The 17,818-nt window shown below is 41.7% G+C and overlaps 1 protein-coding gene across 1 annotated transcript in view; it reads right to left on the bottom strand.

Moving 5' to 3' along the window:
- Window positions 1-17,818, bottom strand: part of lyst (lysosomal trafficking regulator) — a 53,789-nt gene that overhangs the window by 23,842 nt on the left and 12,129 nt on the right. The window contains exons 4-11 of the mRNA XM_062429987.1: window positions 15,598-15,796; window positions 12,022-12,112; window positions 8,974-11,077; window positions 4,856-5,804; window positions 4,538-4,723; window positions 2,458-2,611; window positions 217-428; window positions 9-75 (exon numbers count right to left, since the gene is read on the bottom strand). Of these exons, the coding sequence (XP_062285971.1) occupies window positions 9-75; window positions 217-428; window positions 2,458-2,611; window positions 4,538-4,723; window positions 4,856-5,804; window positions 8,974-11,077; window positions 12,022-12,112; window positions 15,598-15,796 (3,962 nt within the window). The remainder of the gene's footprint in view (window positions 1-8; window positions 76-216; window positions 429-2,457; window positions 2,612-4,537; window positions 4,724-4,855; window positions 5,805-8,973; window positions 11,078-12,021; window positions 12,113-15,597; window positions 15,797-17,818) is intronic.

Here is a 17,818-nt window from a genome sequence, read left to right as displayed (position 1 = left end):
TAACAAACCTTTGAAGGAAGGGTCTGTTTGACTGAGGATGTTATAAAAGCCAGACAGGATAGTTTTGACTCCTCCCTGTAAAGACCAGAACAAGGGGTCAGTCATATTTTTTGAGAGCGCAGTTGAGGAGAAAAAGTCAGATAAATATAAACTGTTGAAGCAGTTACGTGTTAGAGTGGTGTAAAAAGAAAGAAAGAAGGAAGTGGTCAGTCTGACCTGGTCATAGAGCAAGGCAGCATTACGGCTGTTGGCGTGGACCGCACCGAGCAGACTGTGAAACACATGGCTCAGGACCTCCAGGTCTGGGGAGCCGGTGGCGAGGAGCTGCAACTCCATTGTGCAGATCTCTGGGAACAGCAGCACGCCGCGCCTGGGCCCCTCGGCCACTGCCGCAAACTCCCGCAGCACAGTGGACTCCACCTTCACTCCTTTAAGAACAACCACAGACCAAGATCAGAGACAGCGTAAGACACTTTGGCCGGCACATGGAAAAAATGACACACACACACACACACACACACACACACACACACACACACACACACACACACACACACACACACACACACACACACACACACACACACACACACACACACACACACACACACACACACACACACACACACACACACACACACACACAGGTAGGGGCGTGTTGTTTAAACAGCTTCATGGTCCTCAGGCATCCCCTGCTTCAGCTCCAACCTCCCATCTTGGAGGCAGCTCATAAAAATGAATTAGCCTCAGCCCACTGCTCAGCCTCAGAGCAGCATGGGAGTTCCCTCATGATTTACAGGAGAGGAGCCCAGCAGGCTCTCACGTGGCTTCTGGGACCTCCTTTTATTAATGAAGCTGGCTCTCTCCTCTCGATGCACAGCTACAGTTTGCCTGCACACTCACGCATCCGAATACATATCACGCTCAGTAAATATAAACTAAAAGGCGTACACAGACTGCCATCCCTGTGGTATATTTAGATGTCTGTATTTGGCCAGAGGTTAAATTCTGGTAAATGTAGTTAAGAGTCAAGGAGATGCAGCCCTCAGGAAAACATGGCCATAATGTGAAAGACGTATTCTGAGAAGGCATCCTGATTTGATTGCGTGCTGCTGTTGTGGGAGTTATCGGAGGCATAAAATACAAAGTCGAGCAAAGAGGGGATGTCAAATAAGCAAATGGCACATCTGACTGTCAATCAAATAACATGTCGTAAAACATACATAGATTAAAGCTTTAATTGGAACAATTTTTCTCAGGATTATTACTAAATCAAATTGGAGAAAGTGAAATTAGCATTTAGACCTAAAAAGACTTTTTGGGAATTTTTGAATGGATTTCAAACTAGAATTCAACCACTAGCAGCAATTAGCGCTAAAGCATCTTTAGTTCCTTAGTATGATGTAATACTTAATACTGAACCAGGATGTTGGGGTAAGATTTAGGGGATCATTTAAAACTGTAAAAGAATGGGATATTAACTCAGAAAAGAAAAGGGTTGATTTGAGAGTACAGATAGAGAGTTGGAATTTTGTAAAAAAAAAAAAAAAAAAAAAAAGTGTTATTGCATTGGTTGAAGTTCATTTATGCTCATTAGTCTAGCATGGGGTCAGCATTAAAGACACGTTAACTTTTACAGGAAGTCAAAGTCTCTATTTGACGGGAACTTTGAGTCACAAGATCCAGCTCATGGGGCCACAGAGTGTGGTCAACTGCAGTTGTAAAACATACAACAATAACTCTATTCTGAGCGGATGAAAAAGTAACCGGGCGTAATCACACCACGTTCTTAACCTGCGAGACCAGACTGGAAAAGCGGAGCTGACCCAAAAGGCTATTCCGAGAAAAAAAAAGGGCTCCGGCCTGTTTCTGCTATGTCATATTTACGCAACAAAAACAACCGCTTGTTATTGCTAAATATCCTCCACATCACACCAAATGAGGATGTGGTATTTTACAAGATATTAGCAGCCTTCACCTGCATTAACCTTGCAATCGTTTCAAATTGTGTGAAGAACATAATGCTTTTTAACATAAAATCTTCCAAGTAAAGGCACAGAAATGCACTAATGCTCAATGAATATGTGGAATGATCAATTTTATAGTTGGGACTCGGTTTCCCAAGGCTAAAAATAAGCAGGTTTAAAGGGTTGAGACGAATACATGTCTCCTCAATCCATCAAGTTTAGTCTGTTGACATTTGCCACAAACAAAAACAAATAGTAGAGAAGACAAAGTACGTAGAGTTAAAGTGATTTAAAGTTTTCTTAAAATAAATAACCCCAGGGAAATAAAAAAGGTTGAAAAATGAATCTGCAGAGGATGTAACCAGACTTAAAAGTAAAGCGCACTGGGCAAATAATAAACCAGTCGGATCTAATGTTATTTAAAGCGGTGAGTCGTGAATTCCTGAGGAGGAGTAAATGGGAGTGAGTGTTTAGTTAAGTGTGGACCTACCCTCTTCCTGCTTGGCCATGTCCTCGGGGTTGCTCTCGCTGTCGGCGTCGTAGCCCTCCTCCTCTCCGGGGGGCTTGACGCCACAGCTCTGCACCTCATCCACCTCCTCAGACAGATCGCCTGCAGGGGCCGCCCCCTCCGCCAACACCTGGAGCTTCTGACCGAAAGAGGGTGAGACAAAGAAAGACAGAGAGACAGAGAGAGAGAAATAGAGAGAGAGGGAAAGAGAGAGAGAGGCGACAAGAAAACGACATGAATTTCTATCCACTACAATGCAAATATCTTACAAAGCATAATCGTCGCCTGTGTAACTTTCAAGCAGTTTTTAGGATTAGACTAATTTTGAAAGAGCTTACCCTGTTCAGTTTGTAGAAAAAAAAGGAAGCTTCTTGTCTAAGAATGTTACATGAAAATATACTTACTCAGCATGACAAGCAGCGGTTCTACCACTAATGCAGCGAATAAATTGCCAACAAAATGTTTTCAAGTGATGAAGGGGGGAAAAAAGTACAAGATTTAGGTCATAAGACAAATATCAGCTGACTTGCGTGGCACTCACACAGCCAAGTTCCTTGTCGAGTACAGTCATCATATGTGCGCATAGGCGCACAAACACACACACATGCGCGCACACACACACACACACACACACACACACACACACTGAAGCAAACAGTCAGACTCTAAAGCTGTTCAAAGGAGAGGCTTACTGTAATACACACGTCGGTTCCTTTCAAAATGAAGACTAGGCTGCTTTGATATTCAATTGCGGGTGAACATAACATTACAAAGAATAGTCCTTCAGTGGACAAACTTTGCTGTGGGAGACTAATCTTGGGGTTTCATATTGCAAACTTGTAATGGTTAAGTGAACATCACACTCTGCTGGGCTCACTGAGAAAGAACTAAGCTCTTAGGAAATAGGTAAATCTATTATATAAAATGCTAAATCCTCCTGTGTTGGAACAGGCTTAGTCAGACAGGCATTTTAAGACTCGTGAAAAACAAATCTTAGGCTGCGAGACAGGAGACACCCACCACCCACCACAGCCCCGCGAGTCATTCGAGTGAGGACAGCCAAAAATCCAGATCGATGATTAAAAAAAGAAAAAGTCATCTTATCATATATGGTCCTGAAAGTCTGACTCTTCTTTAATAAAGCAAAAGCATCACTACAGAGGCGGCAGCTGCTATGACTGAAGTCTTATTTTATTAGTTTATTGATTGTATTTTATTTATTATTTGTGAGAAATGATCAAAATGTATAAATATTTCAACTGATCTGATTTGCACATGTTTATTAAGACTATGCTTGAGGAACTTTCAGTAAACAAAGTAACATCGATGACCGGTTTGGGTTTCGAAATGAGGACAAGCTCGCCAGTGTTTGCTTCCACAGCTTGCTCTAAACAAGGGCTATCATTATTTACGTCTGTTGGTTTGTTGTACGTCAGGGAGATAACGGGTGCTTAGCAACAAAGTGTGAGGTGGCCATACACAGCAGCCCTGATGCTTGACAACGCTTGGCTGAGAAAATGGCTTTCCTTTTTATTGTATGGTTGTCTACTAAATAAACACCACTGCTCTTTATATTTTATAAAGCAGAGAAGTGGCAGATACAGTCAAGGTGACTGGAAAAAATAAAACAATACAACTGCAAATGAAACATTTTTTAATCTTTTGTCAGCAAATATGTATTATTCATCTGATAGCTAACACCTGTATTAGTCACACGCTGCTACACAGCAGATCATTTGGCAAAAATGGAAATTGAGTTGCTATCATTGGGTAAAGCCCATGACATAAAGCAGTTTCTGGGAGCATGTGTCTTTAAAAACTTAACCACCATGCAACCATGCAGTGTGTACTTTCAGATTCAGTAGTGTACATTAGACAAATACATCTGGTGCACATATTCATAGTTTTTATTAGAAATTTTGCTTAAATTCATGAAGTAAATGTAGTTTAGCAGAGAAGATAAGGAGTAGAAGAGAGCCTGACTATAACCTGAACTTGTCTCTTGGTACTAAAATAATTTAGGAATATAAAAAAAAGAAAAGGTACTGGTAACTTCACTCACAGTTTCTCCAAAGGCAGGACTCACCCTGTCTGTCTTCTCCTCAGGGGGATCAGGACAGGATGACACCTCTGCCAGGGCCACTCTCAGGAGAGAGTCGAACAGAGGTACAGCGAGGTCAGAGTTCACCACCCCTGAGCGAGAGAGCTGGTCTCTCACCTCAAACAGGGTCTCTTCCACTGACTGGAGCTACAGACAAGAGAAGACGTGGCAATTAATGACATCTTATTTAAGATACTGATTAAAGCCAAGGTAAATTCATTTGTTTTGTGTTTGATGTGGTCACAGATTGGCTGTTCAATACAATATAATTCAATGTACCTGATAAGAAAGTTCAGTTTCGATCCTCTGCAGGGCTGAGTTAGCACTGTGTAGACAAATAGCCAGTAAGGCCTCGAGGAGACGAATACTTTGCAGTTGCCACTCTTCCTCCAGCTTCTTTGCTGGATCTTTGGTTTTTCCCTCGGGTGGTGCATTACAGTGGGTGTCAGCTGCGTCTTGAGTCGTCTCCTCTACTCCCAGCGAATTGGCTGGGACCGTGGACTCGGGACTGCCTTTGCCCTTACTGTCCCTTTTCTTCTTCGCTTTCCCATCCTTGGTCTTACAGGAAAGTTTCTGGATAACCATGGCCATGAGACGCAGGCACACATCCAGTCCCCCTAGCCTGAAGAACTGCCTCTGGAACAAGGGGCTGGCCAGGTAGATCCACCGACACACCGACCAAACATCAGCAGCCCGGCGCACCTGCTCCTTGGAGGGCAGAGCCACACTGTCGGGGGACAGGTACGGCAGCCGCCCACCAAGAGGCTCGCTGGCTGTGCTGTCATAACCTGATGTGTCCTCAGAGTCGTTGGCCGAGTCCCGGTCAGAGTCAGCCTCTTTGCTGACGCAGAGGAAGGCCACGCACAAGAAGAGGTTGATGACGTGGAGGTGGGTCTCTGCCCGGCTGCGGCCCGGTCCTCGTCCCTGCCCGCTCCGGCTCTTATGACGAGGATACACTTCCTTTAGGCCTTCGTAGAACTTGCTGAGGCTCTGCGGGCCCTCTCCAGCCCCTCGGGACCCCAGTTCCTCAGCCAGGCCCAAAACCGCCTCCCTTTCCTCAGTATCAGCACTCTCCAGCTCCTGAAGCACCCCGTCTACTTGGTGGTGTCCAACGCCTATAATCAGAGTCTCAAACACCTTCAGAGCCAAAGAGCGGGTCTGGTCTAGGTAGATAAGCTCTGTCACCTGGTTGAGCCCATTGCAGCTGACGAAAAGATCTCTGATCACCCTGTTAACAGAAAATATAAAGAAATAAGCAAGATGAAATAAAAACTACACACACAGATAATATGAATGTGTGCAATCAGAAACACTCAGAACTCATTTTTCTGCTTTAAGAAATATCCCATTAATTGACTTACAAAACCAAGAAGAATACAGTATGTGTCTAACAAGAGCCGAAGAATCGATTATTTACGGTGGGTAGATTTGCCAGCAAGCAAAATAATTATCACAACTGAGTCTGGTCTATTAAATCTCTACAAGCCACAGCCATCACACAGGACTGCTCCCACTCTTACATCCCTTATTTCATCTGCTTGCATCAGGTCACAGATAATCATTTCCCCCGAGGGGCACAACAAACGCCTTTAAAAGAATCATCCAACTGCTATTAACATGATAAATGAACTGTGAAGGACACAATATTTGCATATTCGCACATTACTACTTCATAGACCATTTGTTTTGTTTTTTAAAATCTTTTGTCAGGCTGTTGCCGGGCAAGATATGCATGTTCTTATTTGACGGAGCCACATCAAACGACAAATTTCTGTGACATTGTGACAAAGTTATCTGAAGCTGAATTATATGTTCAGTTAGTTAAACAAAGCTTATTAAGTTTGTTTACCACTGGTGTAACATTATTACGGCAGTTCTGAATAATTAATTATGCCATAACAATGCTGAGCAAATTAACTTAAATTGTGAAGGTTAAAGCAAAATTTGGTTAGAGCAAAACAAGACTCTCAAGAGATGTGGTGACACTATACATTGACTGATATTAAGGAGAACACTCAGGCGTCTGTAGAGGATTGTCTACCAGTAATATTGAGCCACAGAAAAGATCTGCAGCTGAAACTCTGAACTCAGAGCATGAAATACATATATTTAATAGATTATTAACTTGCTGATTTTTTCCTTAATTCAAACCATTTCTCCAGCTTTCCTCTTAATTAATGTTAAGTTGATTTATTCTGCTTTTTCAGAACATTTCCTCTTTTCATTAGTGGTGTGCGAGTCTGTATGGATGAAGATCCATTAGCCTACCTATTTGATACTCTCATCTGAAAAATGTGGAGTTCTGTTGCAGAAAGCTACAGAGGCAGTGTGAGATGATGAAGAGGCAGGCGAGATGTCAGATGATGTACAGCTCCGAGAAGATGACTTTTCTTTTTGGTTATCTCAACAACAACTTCTCCTGTTGGGCATGTTATTAAATCAATGTAGACACTATAAAACTGAGATGAAAAAAGTGACTTCTGTAGCATTGGGTAACTCATTTATTGGAAGGATAATATCAGTCACACATAAATATTTTAGACTATTGCTAAAGACCAGTATGTGAAGATAGCTGGAGTAATATCCATGTTCAACAAATATATGTACTAGATGCTTTAAACATGAATGTGCATGAAATAAATGAATGATGGACAACTAAGGGATGTACACAACTGATTAGCTTAACGATCAAAATTATTTGGGGTCAGCTAACCTTGCACCTACAGTACTTTTTGAAAAAAAGCCCAGCAGATGGAGCTGTATGGTTTAATCGAGTGAGACTGAACATATGCAAGGATGGGCAGTTTGTGACATATTTAACTGCCTTATTCAGAAACAATAATCCAGGAAGAATCATCCTATCCTATCATCACTTTGATCTTGTTGTATGTGTTACATTGTGGCAGCCAATGTTACACGCTAAAAAACATGAGTCTACATTTCATTCATAAAACCAGGATGGATTAAAGTAAGCAAACACTGCTCTGCCAAGAGCCAAGAGCCAAAGTTTTGATAAAGTTGTGTAATTATGATAAAATATACTCAAATGGGTAACTGTATACAAGACAATTAAAAGCTGAACAAAGTGAAATTCATAGAGCTATTTTGTTGTTCAAAACAGCCAGAAGAAAGAAATATTGCACTCTTGTAGCTACAGTATGTTGATTACGTTGCTATTCTGTTTAAATCTAAGAGCAATCTAAACACATACTATTTTGTGCCCTTAATTGGTGGTAAATAGTTTAAATCAATATGCTTGATTGGGCTAAATCAAGCCATGTATTGCCTCATTACTTGCAATTTTATTGCTGGAATTAATTTACTGAGTACTGAAAATTCACTTCAACTACAAATTAAAGTACTTAAGGTATGAATCCCTGGTACAACTAATCATATTAGAGGACCTCTTGATGCATATGAAGTACAAACATGTATTAGGCATCAGTATACTGAGATAGCTGTGGGAAAACTGGAACATTTATGATGTTAAGTTGAGGTAGTACATGACTCATGATCTGTGAATTAGAGATATATTTGGATTTAAGACTGATATGTGTAATGTACTTTTACATAGCCATAATAACTCAAATTGTCTCTGTAAGTATCTTTTGAAAAGGCTCACATGAAAAACATCAGAGCTGTAAAGACTTTGAATGTCAGTCAAACCTGCAGAGAGCAGAAAACCATTCTCTGAATGTTAATGAGGAAACCTATCAGCCCACTGCTGACAGAACGCCTCAAAGCATCCATCCATCCAGTTTCTATACCCACTGATCCTGTTCAGGGTCGCAAGGGGCTGGAACCGATCCCAGCATACATTGAGTGAAAGGTGGGATACTACCTAGTCAGGCTAACTTACACTTCCCTTGCAGACTACTGTACTCATAACATGTTACATAAACAGTCAATAATCTTCCATGTCTCACTCTGTCCACAGAGCTGTAATAAATTATTGATTAGCATCAATTAGCAATGACCTGGAGAGACAGATCTAATGGCAAACAATGTTCAAATGGATTAGGTGTCTTCCTGCGAGCTGCCGAACTGTATCTGCTTTATGTGATGGTAAAAAAAGAAGCAGCATCCAGTTCTTGAGTAAGAAATTTTCAATGTTACCATCTGCATCACTTTAATGTAATGAGATATAAGTCTAACCACAGATTACTGATGCTTCAGTTTACTTAATCCAAGAACATTGATCATTTTCAGACAACTTGCTGCTGCACATTTTTCTACCTAAAATATGTAAAACACATATTTAAAACACATCTTTATCAGAACTCTGAAATGCAGTCAACAGGAAAAACTCAGATTGACTAACAGTAACAGTAAGATGACGATCAGGGAACATTTTGACTTAAGAAAAACACATTTTAGGGTGATGTAAAATAGCTCACCTTGATTTGAGGAGGGTAGGTAGTGTTTGCAGGTATATGAGAAGTACCTCCACTGGCAGGCACTGCGTGTGATAGCTGCAGACCTGAGTACAGACAGTGGAAACCCCCAGCTGTTGGGCATGGTGGGCCAGCTCTACCCCTCTCTGCAGCACAGGGTTGAAGATGTGTGTGTAAAGCTGCCACTGAACTATGGCATTGCCCCGGAGGGTCAGGTGGCACACATGGCCAGCTATCTGCTGGCTCAGCTGCCAGTCCTCACCAAACACTAGTTCTTGGTAGGCTTCCAAGGCATCCCACTTCCACAGCATGTCCTCTGCCCCCCCTCCACTCGGCAGAATACCCTGGGAACGGTAACACAGACTGGTAGAAATGGCTGAAGGTTCCCCGTGCTGTAGCGTCTCCTCCAGACCTGGCAGCTGGCTGCTGTCCAGAGTGCAGATGTTACAGGAGGCCAGCTTGGCTTTCTCTGAGGGCTGACCACCACCAAGTTGGTCCAGGATCAGTCTTCCCAGAACACTTAGAACATGAGACTGGTAACTACGCAGACCTGGAGCTTGGAAGGCATGCAGCAGGGGTCTTACTACTGAGCAGGGGTCCATACAACAGCATATTCCAACAGCCTGCACCCCAGCCAGTACCTGCAACACAGCAGGTCCACTGGGGGAGAGGCGCTGTAAGAGCCGCAGACATTGGTGAGAACAGGCAGCCAGGCAGCAGCAACGCTCAGGGTAACGCACCGCATCACCTTCCATCCCTTCCTTGCCTTCTCCATCCTCTTCAAAGGGATTACGTCTGGCGGCCTGCTTGAAAGCAGAGACAGGCAAACCTGACAGGTCTCTGTGGTGATGCAAGAAGTGGGAATATTCACAGCGACGGTGACGTCGTCTTGCACACACTGACTGATGCAGCTGCTCTGATTTTGCCTTCTTAACAGCACTGATGATCTTGAAGACACCTGCAATGAGACCTCGTAGCCTCTCTGAGGCCTCACCTCCTACTTCTGAATCCCTGGCCCTGCCGATTCCCTCCAGTCGCAGCACTGTGGCCTCAAACAGCTCCAGGCCACGGTGCTGGACAAACTCATGGATGAGCTCCAGTGCCTGGCTAAAGAAAAAGGGGTTGGGTGTGGAAGCCTGCAGGCAACCCAGCAGCACTTGTAGTACCCCCTCTAGAAGCTCCGGAAGCAGCAGCGCCCTGTGGCGATAGCGAGAGAAAGAGAAGTCATCCTGGACCTCCTGCAGGGTCTTCTTGGGGCGAGGAGCGAAGGGGTTTGTCTGCCTGTCTAAACAGCTTCGGATTTTGAGGGTGGCTCTCAACAAATCTGTCAGGCTGCGTCTCAAGCTATCTGGAAGGGTTTCACTCTGACTCACATCCACCGACATCAGGTGCAAGATGGTGCGTAGGAGCATCCTCTGAACCAGGGCGATGGGCTCTTCTGTCCAGCCTCCAGCAAGCTCCTCTGCCGCTGTACCACCTCCACCCCCTCCCCCTGGACCACAGCAATCTCCAAACTCAGTCAGGATCTCAGTGAGAGTGGGTACAACGCTGACTGCCAGGCCAGGGTTGTGGTTGATGCTCATGTCAAACTTACACACCTTTTCTAGCAGTGAAAGCAACACATGGCAGAGATCAAAGGGTGAGTTCTCCATGCGGTTGAATATTGATATTGCAGCGGGGTCTGTCAGGGTTTCAGTGTCCGTTATCTGGGACCCAGGGGCTCTAGGATGAGGGTATGGGGCACTCATGGTTTCGGTGTTGGTGGCGGTGGATGTTAACTGCGAGGCGTCTGAACGATGATGTTGACAGCTTACCCGGATGGTTGAGCCGTGTGACCTCCGGCTCCTTGGGCCACCCGGGCCAGAGACAGCTTTGTCTTCACAGTTGGCTTCTGAATCTGAGGTAGAAACCTGGGACCTCCGAGCATCCTTTACAGAATATCTCTGGGCTGTCCTGCGCAACCTCCGTGATTTCCAGGAGCCGCTGCCGACACGTGACCTCTTCCCCGGATCCTGTTCATCTGTGCCAGTCTTCTGTCCTGTTCTGAGAGGGACGGCCTTCACCTCCCAGTTAAGGAAAACCTCCAGTAGGGACGGCAGGGTGAAATCTGTCAACACAGAGAAACATCATCCATCAGTTTTATTCTGGATGTACTAAGTACTACATACATACCAAATGCATTTCTAGATGTACAGACTAAGTTAAGGGTAATTAATATCCAAATAATTACATTTCAGGCCTTGGGACTTAATATTAATACTTTTCTAACACCATTCTCCCAAAGACTGACTTTTCAATTTACAAAAAAAAAAAGAAAAAAAGTGTTAGATAAGAACCATAAAGCTCAGACGCATGTCAGCAGCTAATCCTTGTTTGTTAAACACATTCAGTGCGTAAGGATTAATTAAAGTAAAAATGTCTAGGGTCCATGTTAGAGAGGCTCATCAGTCCAGTACTAAATACCGGTGTCATCCTAAGGTCACAGGCCTCTGCCGTCAATCGTCTTCTGTTGTGTGACTGCCTCAGTTTGTAACGCTAAAATTGTTAAAAACGGATTTATCTATTTGAAAATTAGTATGATACACTGTCCGCAGTGCTAATCAAGTAAACCGAGAACGTTATAAATAAAAATAAGCCGTTTGATGAACACTATTCACACTCACATTCCATCGCCTCCATGTCACCAGACCAAACCTAATGCTAGAAACACTGCTTGACCTTAATAATCGGTAAAGCATTACGTAAAAGAGATTAAAGATTAAATGAAACAAATATATAAATAAACACAGCTAGAACATTGCTGACCCATGAAATTCAGTCTGCAGCACAGTTCATCTGTGCAAACGATATTAAAGTTTTTGCACATCACAGAACTGCGATTTCGAAGCAAATTTTATACTCATAAAGTGAAGTATGTAAATTGCTACCATTAGTTACAGACCAGGAATAAGAAGTGGTCACATGCCATTACAGCTGGATGGTGGGAGGCATGAACTGTTAACATCAACATGAATAAGAACAAGTAATATAGAAGTATATGTGGGTACCGACCTGGGGCTTTTTCCTCCTGTACAGGGATCTTCCACACCAGCGGCAGCAGAGACAACAGCAAAGTGAGCAGCTCCTCCCGGCAGGTCAACTCCTGACAGTGCAACAAAACACATTGAGGTTACCGAGAAAGCTTTGGTCACAGTCTGATGTCACATCAAGACACTCCCACAGAGACAATCTCTTGTCCGTAATCAATACCAATGTCCTTATGGGTCTCCTTACTTTTATCAAGAAGTCAGTCACTTTAAAGATTCACGCTGAATCTAAATTGAACTGTTTTCCAAACTGCTTTTCAGTCTTTACTTAGAACTACATACTTTGCATTTAGATAGCTAGTAAGTTAGTCAACAGTGTAAGTGTGTCTGGGAGCAATGTAGCATGTACTTGACAGCCTTACTTCTGAGACCTGGAGGATCTCATGTCTCTGCAGAGCATTCCCCACAGCAGAGAGAACCAACTCCTCCATGTGTTAATTAAAACAATCAACCTACTCCTTCTTGTGTGAATTAAAAATGATGAGCTTGCTGGTCAGAACAAAGCACATCTTCTTTTCACTGTTTTATAGAGTGGCTAATATCAGTGTGAATTACCATGATATAAACTATTACATTTTGTGTGTCAGTTCTATTCCAGGATCATTTAGATATCTTAAGTATAATGTTAAGCTACTTATTGTTCATCTAAACTGTCATGAAGAAGAGTGGGAATGTTTTTAGTAATTTAATAAATAAGAATATTTATTCTATTACTCACAGTAAATTATACTGACATGACCCTGAGTTATAGCAGAGTCAGAATTAGTATCGGGCAGGGTGGGAAAAGGTAGGAGTATTAAAACAGCATAGTAGATCAAACACATTCAAAATACATTTTCTACTAGATTTGAACACTAGATTTAACATTTGAAACCATGTTTTGTTAAAAGTAAATGATTCTATCCCATTTACAGATAAATGTTTATAGTGTCTGGCCCTGAATGTGACTCCACTCAGAACACAGCTGACGCACACTGCTGACACACACAGCTGGGGCTTGTGATAACACTCTGGCACATGAATGTATTACATTTCTGTAATGAAAGCTCCCATTAAAAGAGAAAACACTGTGTGTGTGTGTGTGTGTGTGTGTGTGTGTGTGTGTGTGTGTGTGTGTGTGTGTGTGTGTGTGTGTGTGTGTGTGTGTGTGTGTGTGTGTGTGTGTGTGTGTGAAATTAGCTGAGCGATATAACGAATACTCGGCCACGGAGACACTTACACAGGGTCACATTCATCACGTTACAATATTTCATTCAATAATGCATTTGTTACCCCAAGTCAGAGAATTACACACTTCTTTAAAAGGGACATGAAACGTGCATATTTCCCAAATATATTAGAAAAATACCAGCACAAAATCAGATTTTAAAAAGCTGTTGAGAATATAGATGTGAAAAACAGATTTTCGTATTTTTTTTATCCATATAGAGAGTGACATCATTGCCTACGTAACGGTGTTGGTTGGTTCCACTGGTGACAAATGAAGTCAGCTGAAGCATTTCTGGGCTCTTATATTTGATTAATTTCTAGTTTCTATTCTGGTGCTACAACGGTTACTGGCACTAGTTTTTAGAGACTAATTATCATCTGACAGTATCTAAAATGTATGCTGGTCATGAATAAAAGCAGTGCATTAGTGAGCAAGTAGAGCTGACATCGGCCAATCAAAAATGCTTATTTAGTTGTGAGCCAAATCCAGCATGACAGAATGCTGGATGGTGGATGGTCAGACGATGATCACTTATGAACTTATTTCCTTTTGGAACATGTTTTCAACCAAACATATTGTGCATTATGTTAGTTCAGAATGGTTACAATGTGAAGGAAAAGCTAGCGATCCCAGAAGCTATAAAACTTTATTTTTTGCAAGAATTGCAAGAAGAAACAAAATGCTAAGAAAAATATAACACAGTTTCTCTTTTCTTTGACATGTTTACATCTGTCATGTTTGTCAGATAAGATGATTAGAGTGGAAATTATATAAACTTCACTGTTTGGCATGAAAATGACTCGCTGATCACATCTTTCTATCTGTAGCCTTTTAAACAGATTGGCATTTATATTATATCAAAAGGCATCCATGGCTGATGGATCCTTGTCCAAATACTTAATCAGTCTATCTATATGGCCATGTCACACTATGGCATATTTTGTTGGCATTTATCCTGTTTATTCACATTCACAGCTAATTTTACATCACCAGCATCAAAACACTTAACACTTCATAAATCTATTATGTTTTAAGTATGCTGTTGTTCAGCTGTGCACCATGTCTGACGTGAGGAACTGGTCAAGAAAAACACAGAGCTGCAACACTCAAAGTTCATATTGTTTTCAGCTTTTGCCTCGTTTGACACTAGCCTTTTAAAATGCAATTCATTGTATGTGTAGAACTGTGGAAAGCCCCATAATTCACTCCGGATAAGGACATCTCCTAAATTGTTATTTGACTCAAAAACACTGGTCAACTCACAGATCTGATTAATATATATAAGCACACTTAGTACAGCGTAGCCTGAGCTCTGCTGGTGGAGTCTGCAGACGAGTACATCAATGTGTAGGCAGAGGAAACACTGGGCTCTGTCAGAGCCTGGTGCCAATGAGCAGAGCAAACAATGCTTGCTTCTGTGAGGCCATTCCTATCATTTAACATGAGCCCCTAAATAGAGTGTTCACAACTCACTGTCACACATAGGAGATGTTAAGAGACAGGGTAGCTGCTTTTGCCTCCATGGTACAGTTTCCCCCACCAATACTGGGAAATCTATTTAGAAAGATAGTGTTACAATCATATGTGGTGTATCATATAATTAAAAATACAATTAAATTAAATTGCATTTTACACACCATGCTAAAACTGATTACAGAACAATGCCAAGATCTTGTTTTTTGCCAAGTCAAAATATTGTGAGCAGCAGCAGCAGCAGAACAAAGAGACCAACTTTCTGCAATCAGTCAACCAATCAAACAAAGTGTGGGCATGTGTGCCAGCAACACCGCTAGCGTGGTTGTATAATAATTGGGTTAAATGTTTCACAGCATCTGAAAATGAAAATGAGCATTCATTATCGAATTTCTCAGTTCACTTCAGTCATGGATATGTGTAACCTACAGCTGAAATTAAATACCCTGAAATGCACAGTATGTTCTAGTGAATGTTATTTACTTTGTACACTAAATTATACAGAATCTTGTCATTACATAACCCTTTTTTCCACTACTGAGTTTATTGCACCCAGGTTAATAAATACCTCTTTAATCTTACTAGCTGATGTCTCTGATGTTTGCATAATCTTTGATGCTTGTAATATGCATTTTCATTATACTGTATGTCTACTGCAAACACTGTCTGCAATTTCCTTTTAATAAAACAATATTTGTTGCATCAGAAGTTATATATGCTTATGTGCAGAAATGTGAACGTGTAAGGCTCATATTAAACAGCTGTATAATAGTAAAATAGTAAAACAAACCTGCATACTTTCACTCGACTGATCAATACTTTTCATGATGATTAAATTGTGGTGTTTAGCATTCTTACCTGGTCAATGATGGAGTCCAGCGTGCTGAGCAACAGGAAGCCTCGTCCCCTGACCAAGTACTCTCCCAGTGCAACCATGTGACTCTCCTCCTCATCCTCCTCCCGTGCCTCCGCTCTCTGAGCCACCGCGCTGCACAGTTGATGTACATCGGTCAGGAACTCCCTTGCCAGTGTGTTACTGGCCCCACTCATGTCTGAGCTACAACAGAAGAGATAAAACATCAGAAGGCGATGGCACATTCAAATCTGTTGCACATCTGTAACTTAAAATACATGGTAGGATTATGAAGTTGTCTTTTGAAAAACAAATTGCATTATTTTCTTCCTTAATACTGTAAACAAAAATGAAAACTTTATATATTTTGAGAGTGGAAACATTGAATATGTATCCATCACATCAGCGTTTTGCTTATCCAGTTTTACTGTTCACTTTCGTTTTAATAACAACAAAAACTATTGCCACATTACTGTGTCATAAAGTGACCGTGGAAACTACTTACTTTGCAAAAACTGCAGTTTAGTGATGATCATACATAACTGTTTTATATGGTAACTGCAATTCAACTAATGTGACATAACAGCAGTTTATTCTCACTTCCACATTCTGTTAGGCTCAATGTAATGGACATTTCATAGACTTTGACACAGGTACAATAAGAATCCTTCACAAAGTCAAAGCCAATTACACAGAAAATTGGCCCAGTCATACATGTTGTAGTCATAAAATAGAGATTCATGCTTGAAGGTAAGAGCGCCTCCAAACAAGTATGCTTATGTTTCCCAACAACCACGTGTTCCTCTAAATGTGACTGACAATAAGCTGTAGGTCTCAGCGTAAGACACACACACACACACACACACACACACACACACACACACACACACACACACACACACACACACACACACACACACACACACACACACACACACACACACACACACACACACACACACACACACACACACACACACACACACACACACACACACACACACACAGCCCTAACACCTCTTTCCCTCCACCGTGAGAGATACACACCCCCTTTACAGGACAATCCCAATTACACAGCTCAATGTGAATTTACCAACATGTATTCAAGACCTGCCCCCAGGACTGAGCCATATCTAATCCCATCAAACAGTTATCTCTCTTAATTTCCAACTTGGTGTTACAGTAATTTCCACATTTACACTGCTACCATTCAGCTGCTACTCTAATCCAGACTTTTAAAGCCCTAACAATCATGTACAAACAGAGGAGTTTAGTTACGATGATCCACATCAAGAATCTAATAGCAAAAGCATATCAAATAATTAGCAATAAGTAATTTCTGACAATCGCCTGTTTAACATGTACATAGTGTAGGTATCATCATCTTACCAAATGTTACTGGGCCAAACAGTTTCCTACCAGTCATCTTGTGTTTGCTCCAAGCTTGACTGCGGCTTTGCTGGCTGTATCGGCATACCTCCTCACACGAGTGCTGACTGAATTTTCTGTTCTGCAGCACAAATTCCATTAAATTGGAATTTCAAATGGAAGCTTTCCAGATTTGCAGCAGATCAGCGTATCACATGAAAGCATGTGATGTCACATGGTGAGGGGACTGGCCTTCGGAATACTGACGAGCCCCCAATGCCCTGTAGAAGACCTCTGTAATCAACCATTACTCACAGTAACTGTCTTTGTGTTCTCCAGTACAACAACTGTTTTCAGATTTTTTTTTTAAATGCACAAAAAGGCCAACTAGAAAAAAAAGAAAAGAGTACTCTATCCTACAGGAAGATGCTGCTGGGTGTTTTTGTAACATGTTCAGTCTCAAGAACTGAGACCGAGGCTTCATCTTTATATGGCCAGGAGTGCAGTGATTTATTTCATTTCTATTTTATTATTTCTAATTCAATACTTGGCCCATATCAAGATCACAGGGTTTCACAAATAAGTAAATATATCAGTAACATCAATACCATAAAAATTCACAGACCATGACATTTTTCTGTTGATGCTATTCTTTTATTTAGTGTTGTTCTATTATTAGTTGTAACTGAGACAACAAGGTTAGGAAAAAACTAAATTGGCTAAACACATGCAACATGGTTTCTACTGTTTTCAAGAACCCGTATCCATATCGATGAACAGTTTTGGCGCTATAAGAACATGGGAAGCAATTTTTAGTCTTACATGGAGGGTTACTACTTGACTTCAATGGCACTGCGC

Source organism: Scomber scombrus, chromosome 12, assembly GCF_963691925.1.
Source record: "Scomber scombrus chromosome 12, fScoSco1.1, whole genome shotgun sequence".
In the NCBI taxonomy this organism is placed as follows: domain Eukaryota; kingdom Metazoa; phylum Chordata; class Actinopteri; order Scombriformes; family Scombridae; genus Scomber; species Scomber scombrus.
This window is presented reverse-complemented; position numbering and strand designations above follow the sequence as displayed.